At 37.2% G+C, this 14,148-nt stretch overlaps 1 protein-coding gene across 6 annotated transcripts in view; it reads right to left on the bottom strand.

Moving 5' to 3' along the window:
• The window catches only part of ZC3H13 (zinc finger CCCH-type containing 13), an 84,701-nt gene that overhangs the window by 14,440 nt on the left and 56,113 nt on the right, over positions 1 to 14,148 (bottom strand). For 3 of the 6 annotated variants that reach the window (XM_003934357.3, XM_039473279.2, XM_010344909.2), the window contains exons 9-13: positions 13,526 to 13,836; positions 10,349 to 10,813; positions 9,065 to 9,256; positions 5,118 to 5,201; positions 4,232 to 4,787 (exon numbers count right to left, since the gene is read on the bottom strand). In XM_003934357.3, the coding sequence (XP_003934406.1) occupies positions 4,232 to 4,787; positions 5,118 to 5,201; positions 9,065 to 9,256; positions 10,349 to 10,813; positions 13,526 to 13,836 (1,608 nt within the window). The remainder of the gene's footprint in view (positions 1 to 4,231; positions 4,788 to 5,117; positions 5,202 to 9,064; positions 9,257 to 10,348; positions 10,814 to 13,525; positions 13,837 to 14,148) is intronic. The other 3 variants (XM_010344910.2, XM_010344912.2, XM_074387735.1) reach the window with 2 other exon arrangements.

Genomic DNA, 14,148 nt, shown 5'->3' with positions numbered 1-14,148 from the left:
TTTTTTGTTCCTTAGTTGAGCTTTAAATGAGTAGCAATTTATCTCTTGAGTACTTCAATTATTCAAGTGTTTTCCCACATTTTCATTAAAATCTGACCACCTGTTTTTTGTTTTTTTAGATGGAGTTTTGCTCTTGTGACCCAGGCTGGAGTGCAATGGCGCGATCTCGGCTCACCGCAACCTCCGCCTCCTGGGTTCAGGCAATTCTCCTGCCTCAGCCTCCTGAGTAGCTGGGATTACAGGCACACGCCACCATGCCCAGCTAATTTTTTGTATTTTTAGTAGAGACGGGGGTTTCACTATGTGGACCAGGATGGTCTTGATCTCTTGACCTCGTGATCCACCCGCCTCGGCCTCCCAAAGTGTTGGGATTACAGGCGTGAGCCACCGCACCTGGCCACCTGTTCTTTTAATTAACATTGTTTATTTACAAATATTGTGGTCAAACGTTAAAAAACATATTGTATACACAGACCAATGAAACAGAATAGAAAACCCAGAAATAAAGCCAAATGATCTCCAACAAAGCATACAAAACATAAGTGGGGGAAGGACACCCTATTTACTAAATGGTGGTGGGAAAACTAGCAAGTCACATGTAAAAGAATGAAAATGGATCCCTGTCTCTCACCTCAAACAAAAATCAACTCAAGATGGATCAAAGACTTACATCTAAGACTTGAAACCATTAAAATTCTAGAAGTTAACACTGGGAAATTCTTTTGGACACTAGCCTAGGCAAAGACTTCATGACCAAGACTCTAAAAGCAAATGCAACAAAACCAAAAATAAATAAATGGAACCTAATTAAACTAAAAAACTTCCACACAGCAAAATAAATAAAGACAACCCATAAAAAGAGAGAATACACTTGGAAACTATGCATCCAACAAAGGACGAGTATCCAGGATCTATAAGAAACTAACAAATCAGCAAGAAAAACATAAACAATCCCATCAAAAAGTGGACAAAGGATATGAATAGACCTTTCTCAAAAGAAGATATACAAACAGCCAACGAACATATGCAAAAATGCTCAAAATCACTAATCATCAGGGAAATTCAAATTAAAACCATAATGAGATGTCACCTCACTTCTACAAAAATGCCATTATGAAGTCAAAAAACAATGTTATCACAGACGTGGTGAAAAGGGAATGCTTATATTCTGCTGGTGGGAATATAAATTAGTATAACTCCTATGAAAAACAGTATGGAGAGTCCTTAAAGAACTAAAAGGAGATGTTTGATCCAGCAGTCCCACTACTGAGTATCTACCCAAAGGAAAAGAAGTCATTATACGAAAAAGAGTCATTATGACTTTATAAAGAAGTTATTATATGCAAAATTCACAACTGCAAAGACATAGAACCAACCCAAGTGCCCATCGGCCAAAGAGTGGATAAAGAAAATGTAGTATATATACACACCATGGAACCACAGAATACTACTCAGGCATAAAAAGGAACAAAATAATGTCTTTTGCAGCAACTTGTTCTCACTTGTGAGAACTAAGCTATGAGTAGGCAAAGGCATACAGAGTGATATAACGGGCTCTGGAGACTCAGAAGTGGGAGGTGAGCGAGGGATAAAAAACCACGTTGGGTATAATGTGCAGGTGACAGGTACGTTAAAATCTCAGAATTCACCCAGGTAATTGAAAACCTCTTGTACACCAAAAGCTATTGAAATAAAAACAAAGTATAAATATATTGCAGCACATATATATCCAGGACAGCTCCTTTATATAGATGAGCAACCATGTGGAGACAGCCCTGGGTGTAATACGACAACTCACAGGCCCAAGCTTGTGTACTACTTTATCCAGAGCCCCTCTCCCATCAATAGCTGGTGTGTTTCCCCATTTTTCCTATCTAAGTGGCCTAATGACTTGCTATGACAAGAGAATGTGGTGAAAGTGCCACTGTGCAAATGTGAAGAGGGTTCAGCTTCTGTCCTCTTGTTATGTATCTACCATTACATGCAAAGCCAAGTTTAGACTACTGAAGGCCAGAAGGTCAAGTGGAGGGGAAACAAGATGCTCTAATTGCCAGACACACGAGTGAGACAATCCTGGGCCTCCAGGCCCAGCTGCACTGTCAGATGGAATGTTGATACATGGGATACTCCAATTGAGACCAGCAGAAAAACCACTCTGTTGAGCCCAGGCAAAATCACTAATCCACAGAATCATGAGCAAATAAATGGTTGTTTTAAGCTACTAACTTATGTGGTGGTATGTTATACAGCAAGAGATAACTGATACACTAGAATAAAGGGAAAATTTAAAACATGAAAAAAATAAAGTTCTTTCAAGGAAATAACAAAATAAACACAATTAGAGTACAAAAAAGATGGCTATTCAGTAAACTTACGTAACAGCAGTTAAAAAGTGTTGCAGAAAATGACAATACAGTTAATGAAAGATTAAGATATTAATCTCACATAACTAGTTTCTGTTACAGAGTTATTCAACTCCTGAATTTCTGGGGTCATTGTCAACTCTTAGATTGCCTAACTATGAAAAATCAGAAAAACTTCTGCTATTATAAGCAGAGATCAGAAGCATGAAAAAAATACAGGTTGAGTAACCCTTATCTGAAATGCTCTGGGTTTTGAATATTTGCATTGTACTTACTGGTTGTGCATCCTTTATCTGAAAACCTGAAATGTTCCAATGAGCCTCTCCTTTGAGTATCATGTCAGTGTTCAAAAAGCTTTAGATTTTGGAGCATTTCAAATTTTGAATTTTTGGATTTGGGATGCTCAATCTGTATTAATGAAAGCATAGGACTGAATAAAAGACAAATAATAAAGATTTCAGAATTTTAATCTTAGAAAATAAAGAGGTCAGAAAAGTTGGGGGTGGGGAGGATGGGTCTAATACGTATGTGTGCCTCCATGTGTTAAAAAAGGTATCTCTAAAGTATATGCTAAGGTAAGATTTTTCAAAATGTTAAGGAGAGGGAAGAGGAAAGTAAGCCATGGGGTGCATTATAGAACACAACGGCTGCAGATTAAAGAAAACTGAAGATATATAAATTATTTTCTGTTTGTTTTTGCAAAGGTAAGCAAAAGTGTTTATCCCAGTTGGAGACAAAAAAGCAGTTAACTCTTAATTAAGGTTTGGTTTTGTGCCCACAGAACTTCAAAATTGACCAATCAGAGTTTCGAATTCCCACGAACACTGTGATCAGCTTAGTCAATCACTGTCTCCCCCTCAGCTAACAAGAGCCCCAACACAGAGAAGACTGCTAAGCTGACAGGGACAACTCTGGGGCCCTCTTAGCCATCATTTTGAGAAAACCTTTCTGAGACTGAAACTGTAACACAGGGAAACTGGAGAGATGGAAATTGCTAATGCTTTGTTTGAGAATCTGGATATAGCTACATTGGAACAAGCAAATGCTAACCTCCAACCTCCCTAGATATTTGAGCAAGTAAGCTCTTTTTTGCTTAAAAGACGGTGGGGTGGGGGAAATGCCCTCAGATATATGAGATGCCAAGAACACATTTTTGACCTCTAAGAACTACTCCACAGCACAAGAGAGAACACTTCCTTTTCTCTCATCTTCGAACCATGCAGTGATTACCAGGATTCCCTCAGTTCTAAGACATTGTGAAGGCTTCCTGTGGCCTGGGGGCAGTGACTCTATAACTGCAAGCATATAAAACTCATGAAGGATCATCAGAATGGCACAGATGATATCCTCTGGTGACTAGTGTAGGAGATGTGATGGGATACAAGTTCACTGATTCCTGTCTTAATTTAAAAATTATTTTTTCTAACAACTGAAAAAACTTGTGGCTTTTTTTTTTGAGACAAGGTTTCCACCCAGGCTGGAGTGCAATGAGACAATCTTGGCTCACTGCAACCTCTGCCTCCGAGGCTCAAACAATCCTCCCATCTCAGCCTCCCAAGTAGCTGGGACTACAGGCATGTTCCAACCATCTCTGGCTAATTTTTGTAGAGATAAGAGTTTTACCATGTTGCCCAGGCTGGTCTCAAAACTCCCGGCCTCAAGGGATCTGCTCACCTTGGCCTCCCAAAGTGCTGGTTAAAAAAACTTTAAACACTGAATATATATAATACATTTGAAAAACAGGAAAATATACAGAGAAAAAAAAAAAAACAGGAAATTAAGAGTGCACTGAAAAGCATTAAATAAAACTTTGAATTCTTTCCTGAAATGCAATGCGTTATTAACAACTGACTGGCAATTATTCTTACTTTGATTTTCTTTCATCATGTCCATCTCTTGGATTCCTATCTTCTCGGATCTCCTCTCGCTTTTCCCTGCGGTCATCTCGTCCTTTGTCTTTGTCTTCCCAATCCCTCTGGCGCTCTCGTTCTTTATCCCTTTCTCTAGCTCTTTCTCGTTCCCGTTCTCGTTCTCGCTCTCTCTCCCGTTCTCGCTCTCTCTCCCTCTCTCTTTCTTCTCTTTCTCGCTCCCGTTCTTTTTCCCTGTCCCGCTCCCTCTCTCTTTCCCGCTCTCGATCATGGTCTCGGTCTCTATCCCTTTCACGATCTCTCTCTTTTTCTCTTTCTCTCTCCCGTTCCCTAGCACGCTCTCTTTCTAGTTCTCTCTCTTTTTCTCTTTCTCGATCCCGTTCACGTTCCCTCTCTCTCTCCCGCTCCCTGTCTCGTTCTCGTTCCCGATCTCTCTCTCTAGCCCTTTCATCTCTTCTATCATCCACTCTGTCTACTCTTCGTTCCTCTCTTCTTTCATCACGCTCAAGCTCGTCATTCCTTCCCTGATGTCGAATTGGTGAGCTTGGTCTTTGATCTACAATGAAAATCAAGTTTTGTCAGTGATTAATTGGTAAGACAGCATGGTAAATCTTAAAATTTTATCTGTGTATAGGGTCACACTGGCAACAAATCACAAACCAAGTAGCTTATTTAATTTTAACTTAATCATCCAAGTAATAATCACCCCTAGACCTCAAATTTTTTAAAGATAATTTTTATTTGCCCTCTAACTACCATGTTTCCTGCTCCCCATCAACCCCCTTCCCCCCTCCCACTGATCCATCTTTGATCTTTCTCTGCATGCTCCCTACCCTACCTCCAGCCCACTGCTCCAACCCCACTTTCTGCCATCTCTACCCTTCACCTCTGATCTTCTCTGTCCCCCCAGCAGGACCTGAGAACACTGGTGGCAAAGGATAGGGGCAGCAGGAGGTGTAGAACATAGGAGCTGAAGGAAAAAAAAAATTTCCCTCGTAAGTCACACCTCTAATTTCAGGCCAAAATATATACACATCAAAGTGCAGGTATTATGTGAGGAAAATATAGTAGAACAAAACATAGGTCAGAATTTGTTGCTGCAATATCAATCTCTTATCATGAACTATATAATATTCAGAGTACTGATGTCTAGCAATCTTGAAATAAATGTAAAAAGTGTTTCATATTAGTGATGTATATTTGTAATTAATAACCAATTGCTAATAAATTAAACTCTTTGCTTAATTATATAACTGATTACTCAGATGAAGAGCCGTTTTCTTAAAATGTTAACTGATAACCTCATCACATTTTATATAAATTTTTTCCATGTACACACAAATCACATAGACACAGAGTAAATGAATGCATGCTGCCCAAATACCCAAATGAGCAGAAAATTAGTCTGGGATAAAAAAATGTACAAGAGAATGGAATGAACTGTTTCAAAGAGATAGCCATTTTTGAAAACAACTACTGTGGTCTGATCTAGGCTACTGTGATGTTTCCATTTACATACTATATCTACTGGTTGTACGATAAAGATCATAGTACAGTATGGCCAACAGGTTGTTAAGTGGAACATCTAACATCAACTCATTAAGCAGAATAATTTTAGGATGTTTCCAGGAAGGGTTCAATATAGTATTTTGGGTTTCCCTTCCTAATCACTGATTAAAAAGACAAGAATTCACTATGTTTACTATTTTAGAGGTTATAGACCCAGATACAAACGATCACAGCATTTTAAAGCTAAATCCAAATGAAATCCTACACAGTTGCTTCTCCCCCTTTCTTTTTAAAAACAGAAATTATGGTCCAGAGTTGACCTGCCAATGTCACAGAGATGGTAGATGCATTAGAAATCAGTTTTCTTAAACCCTTTTACTTTTGCTGAAACCAGCTTAAATTTGAAGTGGTTCTTCTGTATCATACTTTGGATTCCTAGAATGCTATCTAACCATCTTTTATATTGTCTGAATTCCTAGTTTGTAGAAGTCATACCAACATCATAACATTACAAGACAATCTGAAACAAATTCAATACCTTAACTTATAATAAATCATACTTCAAATTTCTAATTACAGCAATATCAGCAAATAGATTATTCGGACATGTTTTTATGGGAGATATATTTTATTTTCTCAACCAAAATAACAATGCTACTTTCTTCGAAGGAAAATGGAAAGAATATAAGAACAACACTTTAACATGTCTAAACTATCTTCCCCTATCTTTCCCCAAAATATGTTATTCAAAGAGGTGCTTCTACTTTCATATTTCCTTATTTTAACAGATGACATACTGATTCATTAAAGCTGATAATCTCTGAGTTGTCTAAGTCTCACCATATCCAAGCTTCACTTCTAAAATATTTATTCTTTTTCTGTCCCCATATCTACAGTTATTAACTCAGACCTTAATCAGGTCTGCTTAGAAACTTATGTCATCAATAGTCTAATTGGTATCCTTGATTTTGATCTTTCTCAACATTCTTAATATGTTTTTCATGAAAATTATTTCTTCCAACTGCTTAAAAGCAGTTATATTGTAGGCAGTGAAAGGCAATTAAATTCAAATTTTTAGCCCGACTAGCCTAAACTTAGGTCATCTACTATCTGACCTATAGTCTTTCATCAGTCCTTTTCCCTGGCTTCTTTTCTACCTTGCCAATTATAGTATACTCTGACTCTAATCTCATAACATAATTCCTTACTACTTCAAAGTACATGTTTCTTTCAGTCCTGGTGTCTTATATGCTGTACCCTCTCCCTGTAATGTGCTCCTTCTGCAGTTCCCTTTTATACTTCAGGCCCTAAATCAGATGTTACTTCTTTAGGCAGCTTTCTTGGAACTGCTCAGAACTGTGTTTGCTCCTTTGTCTTCTCACAGAACTTTATAGAGTAGTAGCATTTACCACATTTTTATTTTTTGGGTGGGGAGTTCTTCCCTCTCCCATTAAATTCTACAAGCACAAGAATTACTGTACCTCAAGTGCCTAGCAAAGTGCCTAGCATGGGTATTCAACAAGTATTTGTAAAATACTAGCCAGACATGGTGGTTCACACCTGTAATCTCAGCACTTAGGGAGACCGAGGCAGGCAGATCACCTGAGGTCAGGAGCTCTAGATCAACCTGGCTAATATGGTAAAACCCCATTTCTACCAAAAATACAAAAAATTAGCCAGGCATGGTGGTGTGCAACTATAATCCCAGCTCCTTGGGAGGCTAAGGCAGGACAATCACTTGAACCCAAGGGGTGGAGGTTGCAGTGAGCTGAGATCGTCCCACTGCACTCCAGCCTGGGCAACAAGAGCGAAACTCAGCCTCAGAGCAAAAAAAAAAATCATTAACCTCCAAAATATATATTTTTATTTCAATCATACATCTGATAATTATTGAAGTAGTTACAGTGAAATTAAAATAGAGAACTGAACTTTTAACTCAGAAGACCCGAGTTTGAATTCCAGGTCTGAAACCCACTTCTCTGTAACATTGTAATCTTACTTCTGTTAGATCTAACCCCCAAAATTGTGAAAACATGAATTATTTTATCATACCTACACTTACAAGGTTATTCTAAAGATTAAGTCAGAATATACTTAAAGCAACTCTCAAAGTTCTTGGCACCTAGCAAAATATCAGCGCATGTGGTTGAACTAACCATAAGATTGAAACCAAATGTTGTTGAACTAACCATAAGATTGAAACCAAATGTTACTATTGAATTCAGGCATGAGATGAGAAAAATCTGAGCAAGGATATGAAAATAGAAACAAAGGAAAAAAGAGATTTTAGAAGAGAATCACGAGGATGTGTAAGTTGTAAAAGTGCTAGGGAAGACATAATTTCAGCTATCAACACAGGACGTAGAAACTCCAGCCCTATCTGTAACTAAGGAAATTCTAAACATCTTTTAACCAAGATGTATTAGGCTTACCTTAACGAACTCAACCAAATCAATTCTGCTGCTTCTAATCCTATCTATGCTCCCAAAGTAGATGATGTCTTAGAAACTTCATTCTTCACACTAACCAATCAAGATATAATATTACCGCTTTGATTCAGCCCATAGTAAGATAGCAATATTCAATTCTCTGGGCCATCAAGTTTCAAGCTATATTAATCTCAGCATTATAGTGAACCTTACTTCAGCCAAGGTTAGTAAGACCTCCATAAAATCTTAAATGTTTAAAGGTCCTAATAAGTACAGAAATAAAAGCTTGCCAAAGAAAGTATTTACAACCCTTTTTAAGTGCTTCCTAGTAATCTTCCTTCAAAATTGATTTAAGAGATCTGATAGATGAACAGAAAAAGTTGTAGCTTAAGACATATTAGAATGTAAAATTTGCTAAAGCAAATATCATATATTCTTAGGATAGGATACAAATAAAATATTTCTTTAAACAATCCCCAGCTTTATCATCATTTTTTTAAATTGCTTCTTTCCGGCAGTCTTTATAAAATTCTATTGATCGTAGTGAATGAGTGAGTAGACAGGATACTCAGATGAGAAGGTTTAGGTATTTCCTGAATCAGAAATGCCTGGAATGGAACCATCTACATTCTTTAAAGGTTTATAAGCTATTTGGTTAAGATGAAAGACACACAGCAGGGCACCCGGTTTTTGCACTTTGTTGCCAGTAGGTACTGGTTACTAACTATTAACATAATCCCTCCTAAACCATGTGAACAACAAGTATATGAATATATATATAATAGTTTCAAGTATGTTATCAAGCAAAAGTCTTCAAATATATTTTACATTAAAAAGTAAAAAACAATTCTCCCAATTGATGTTGTTCACGATTTAATAAAATTGTTTGACAAACCTCTTTCTCTGTTGTCACGACGATCTCGCTCTCCATGTCTTCTCTCAAAGGAAGAATCCCTTGCTTGATCTCTGTTGTCTCTTTCAGGATATCTGTCTCTTTCAGGATAGCTACTTCGAGTTTCCCAGCTGTCATGATAGTTGCTATTACTACTGTGACTATCAATTTGAGAACCTCTTGAGCCTCGACTGCCTAAACAAAGGATATTCACACAAATGTTTAGCACATACACTTTATTCAACAAATTTCATCAGTCCCAATCTTTCCTCCTAAAGACTGCTAATATATATATTTAAAATTCCAAAGTGTGGTAATCACTCCTGAAAAGAGTACCAAGCAACGATTCAGAACACCCAAGGTGTCCAATGACTGACTTGAGTACACCAAGTCCCAGTTTTCCCTCTCTACAAAAATCATACAATAAAATCATAAAATAATAAGACGCATTAAAATTAATCTACCCCCCCAAAAAACACAAAAAATAAAAACTATTTCTTCATATCGAATTCACAGAAATATAATGAAAGAAAAAAATGGGTATAAATTATTGCTTAAATACAGTTTACAGTGAAAACGTTCTAACACAGAACATCAAAGTTAATGACAACATTAAACTGTATGTGAAAATTTTCATTAACAGATGTGGGAAACAAATGTTCACAGTGGCATTTGATCAGTGTTTGGGGAGAGGGGAGAACAGTGGGTGGAGGAAAACAGAGGTCATGATAATTAAATTTCAGCAGTTTGGAAATAGTTACAAATATATTTTAGTCACTTGGGTGACGGCAAATGCTTTTTATGAAAAGAAAAATGGCTCAAGATAATGACAGATTGACAGAGTCTGAAGCAAGTACAAATACTGATGAACACACAAACCAGTCATTTCTAATGCCAACAATTTTGAAAATGCACCGCTTTAATTCTACTTTAATTTAATGAACATTTTTATCGTATTTATACCTATTTAACAGAAATTAACTTCCTTGTGATTCTACTTTTTTGTCTGATACTGATTTTCTTAGTGTTCCACATCAATCAAGATGATAGGCATGACTGGATATAATTAAATCAGGGGGTCTAGCTCAAGCTCCATTTATCTTTTGCTATTTTAAGTATTAATTCCAATTAGGAATTTATAAGGAAAATTACAAGTTCAATTAATTAAAAACTACTGTGATGAAATGTTAACAAATGTAAGAAATAACACATTAGAAATCTTAGGAGATTTTATACTTTCTATGTGATCATATAAGATACAGTTCACTGGCAAGTCAAAAACCTTACCCTTTTCAGGTAACTCAGGAACTCTCCCCCTACTTCTGCCCATTCGGTCATTTCTAATTTCACTTCGAGACTCATTTCTGGACTCATTCCTTATTTCATTACGAGAACTTTCCTCTCTCAAATGGTTTCGGCCATAACTCCGGGATTCTTCTGGATATGTCTCCTCCTTTCGATGAGTATCTCGACCTTCACGGTCCCTGTAGTCGTGGGCATCACGAGTGGACCGAGAATCTCTGGGGTCACGGTTCTCTTTGGCATCTCTGCTATAATCCCTCATCTCCCTTGAATCCCGAATGTCTCTGGAGTCTCTTAGTTCCCTTCGCTCCCTGGTATCTCTGGCATCTCTCCGATCCCGACCATCTCGAGGTTCTCTGTCATCTCTGTGGTCTCTAGAAGAGCTCTGTTCCTGTTCATACTCTCGTTCTTCTCTTGAGTCCTTTTCTCTGTCTCGTTTGCCCCTAGTCTCTGTAATGCAATTTTGGAAATCGACCGTAATTGCTTTTACAAAGTTTCAGGAAACTAGACAACATATGAATACAAAACTTTAAAAATTTCATTACAATGACAATTCATGTTCTTTGCAAAATAAATAAATAAATAAATAAATAAATAAGAAGCTAAAATCCCACAGATAATTAACACTTGATAACCATATTCTTCATTGGATAAACTCTGAACATGAATTTCCTCTGCCCCAACTTACCTACACTTACAGATCCTAAACAGCTGAAACAAGTTGATCTATCACTGATGGCTTACTTTTCAGAAGCCACTTTTAGATACAGACAGAGACACTTCAGTTACTTTAATTTCTTCTATCAACTATTAGGCTAGGCTAGTCTAGACAATATGTGACCTCCTCAAAGCTACTTCAGTACTAGAGGGTAACCTATGGTTAGTAAGCTAGCTGGTTAAGAGATACTGTTATTCACTCTCTTCTCCTGTGCTGTCTAATGGTATAACACTCATGTATGCAAGTCTTTAAAGCTTTCTCCACATAGAGCATTTTTCTATCTGGGTGTGGTGGCATGTACCTACAGTGCCAGCTACTTGGGAGGCTGAGGTCGGAAGATGGCTCATGCTCAGAAGTTTGAGTTCAGCCTGGGCAACATAGTAAGATGAGACTTTCTCTATTTAAAACAAACAAACAAAAAAATGAAAAAGAATTTCATAGAAAAAAAACCCTCACTTTTAAAAAGCTGGAATGAACCACACTGATTATCTAAACCAACCATGTCTTTTTATTATAAAGAAATAGAGGCCTAAAGCTTAGATGGCTTAGTCAATCCCATAATTTGCAAAGATTAGAAACTACTCTTTACATATATTTAGAAAGGGCATAAATTGATTATAACAAATCTGATATGAAGCCAAAGAATTAACAAGAGAACCCCAAAGAATAAACCCTGCTTTTTATCAGATTCTTCTGCAAGTTGTTCTTACAGTCCGGAATTGCCCCAGTCTGACGTTATTTTGGCAGCTCTAGCAGCCTCATGCCCAAAACATTCTAAGTTTACCTCCTTTTCTCTTTGTCCCTGGTGCCGAGGCCCACAGACTTTTTCATGGGCCCAAATATCTTGTATACACAAGGCCCTTAGACCCTCATCAATAACCTATCTCCCCCACCAATTCCTTTGTCCACATATCCATATCCACACATGCTGTTTAAGGAGAAAAGCAAGAGGCAAAGATCTGATATATCTCCATCCCTTTCTGCTCCTTTCACTTCTACTCCTCCCCCAATACCAACTGTTCCTGAAAATGTGTTCACTTAGTGCCAGATCTTTCTCATGATGTGCCCATCTGTCTTTACAAATACGTCTAGGTACTGTATTTTGTACTTTACCTACCTCCCTATCCTTCCACTGAAATTACCCTTATTTCAAAAAGTGACATCTAAACAGAGAGGAGCAACTGCCTGCTAAATTTTCTGTATGGAAGGTTAAACAGACATCTTCCTTACAAAGAACTTAAAACACATACGGTTTATTACCAGAAGGATTCTTCTTGTAACGTAATCCTCTCTTAACACAAGCATTCCTATGAGACTCAATTGCTTATTATTTCCCTTCATTAGTATGTTTAATAATAATAATGGAATTTTCATTCAATAAGTAGTCATTAAATATGTATTATATTCCTGGTCAACTCTAGTTGTTAAATATCTTATTACAATTTACAGAAAGGTACAATGTAAGAGAATTTTCCCATCTTACCAATGTTCCATAAATACTGCTGTGCTGACCTAGTATCAAAATCACACATATTAAAAAAAAAAATTTATCAAACAGGTGCTTTTTCCAGTCTCTACCTATTTTCTTGAATATCATTCTCTTCTGCCATGTTTTTGAATAAAAGACCCCTATTAATTATTGCTTGCACTATTGATAGGAAGAAAATACTAAATTCAACATGTTTCATAGGAGACTGCTGTACTCCACTCACAGAGAGGTACTTAAAATGTATATTAAATAGAAATGTTGTTGCAAGTGAACATTTCCCAAGTACTCACTGTGTTAAAAATGAAAACAGGAGAAGTCAGAAAACAGACTTAAGTTAAATCTACAAGGACAAGAAGCTTAGACAAGAAGTATAGAAAGAGATGAGAGCCATTAAACCGGCTTTATTGGCAGGTAACAATAAAACCTCAGCTTGAATAGGGAGTAGTAAATCCAAAGTTAACTTAATTCTCAGGGACCTAGAAAGAAAAGCTGCTTTGCGTACTTCTTCATTACGACCTAGAAATCTGATGACTTGGTTTGCAATGACCTTCCGAAATTCCCCCCAGCCCTCACTCCTTTATCAAGACACTTCTGATGCTTTCAAACTATGCTCCTTGATTAGTTGCTTTTCTTCCCTTCATTTCCTTGTTTTCAACAGACATTAAGCAAATGGAAAGGATGCTCTAAGAAACAGATGGCCAAAAATTTCTCGAACTAGAGAGTACTATACTCAGCAGAACATCTTAACTAAAGAAAGCATCAACTTAGCATACCTGTAAATACCAACTCATATATACCTAACAGCTTACGTTACCATGCTGTTAAGCATCTCCTATTGCCTTCAAGAATTCTAGTCTAAGTGTTACGGAAGACTTGTCCTCCTCCATCTCTTATTACAGCAATAAAGCTGGATGTCCAATTTTTCAATTAAAAAAAATCAAAGTACAGTACACACCTTCCCTCCTCTCATGACGTCGATCATGAGACTGCGAAGTTCGTTCATGATCATGTCTCCCTTTCTCTCGCATTGGAGAGCGATGCCTTGGAGGACTCTGCTTTCTCTGAGGAGAAGACAAAGAATGTGAAGGATAAGGAGAGGCAGAGCGTCGTAAAGGTGGAGTTAGTGTCCGCTGATAAGATGGTGAAGGAGTTCTTTTTCGACGAGGAGAAGGAGAATGTCTTTGAATAGATGATCCTGATTGTGAGGAAGATGAGTGATGTCTAGAAGATATAGGAGAATGATGCTGTCCTGCTGGGGAAGTAGACCTACAAGGGAAAATGATAACAATAAAAAAATGTATTCAAGAGCTTCACTTCTAGCCAAAGGAAAATCTTTAAAAACAAAAACGTGAATGTAAAAGTCAAAGCTAAAAGTATAGATAATGACTCTGGGATAAATTTTAATTCACAATGCTATAAAATTGTAAGTAGGTCACCTTTAAAAGATGTGACTTAATTTTAAGTCAACAGTCCAAGAAGAGATACGTGTTTCTTTTCTCCCAGGCTTTGGTGCCAAAGTACACTGCATTTTCCAACATACACCATCTACCCTAACTTAAAGCATGGAATGCACTTTGA

Source organism: Saimiri boliviensis, chromosome 16 (assembly GCF_048565385.1).
Source record: "Saimiri boliviensis isolate mSaiBol1 chromosome 16, mSaiBol1.pri, whole genome shotgun sequence".
Classification (NCBI taxonomy): domain Eukaryota; kingdom Metazoa; phylum Chordata; class Mammalia; order Primates; family Cebidae; genus Saimiri; species Saimiri boliviensis.
This window is presented reverse-complemented; position numbering and strand designations above follow the sequence as displayed.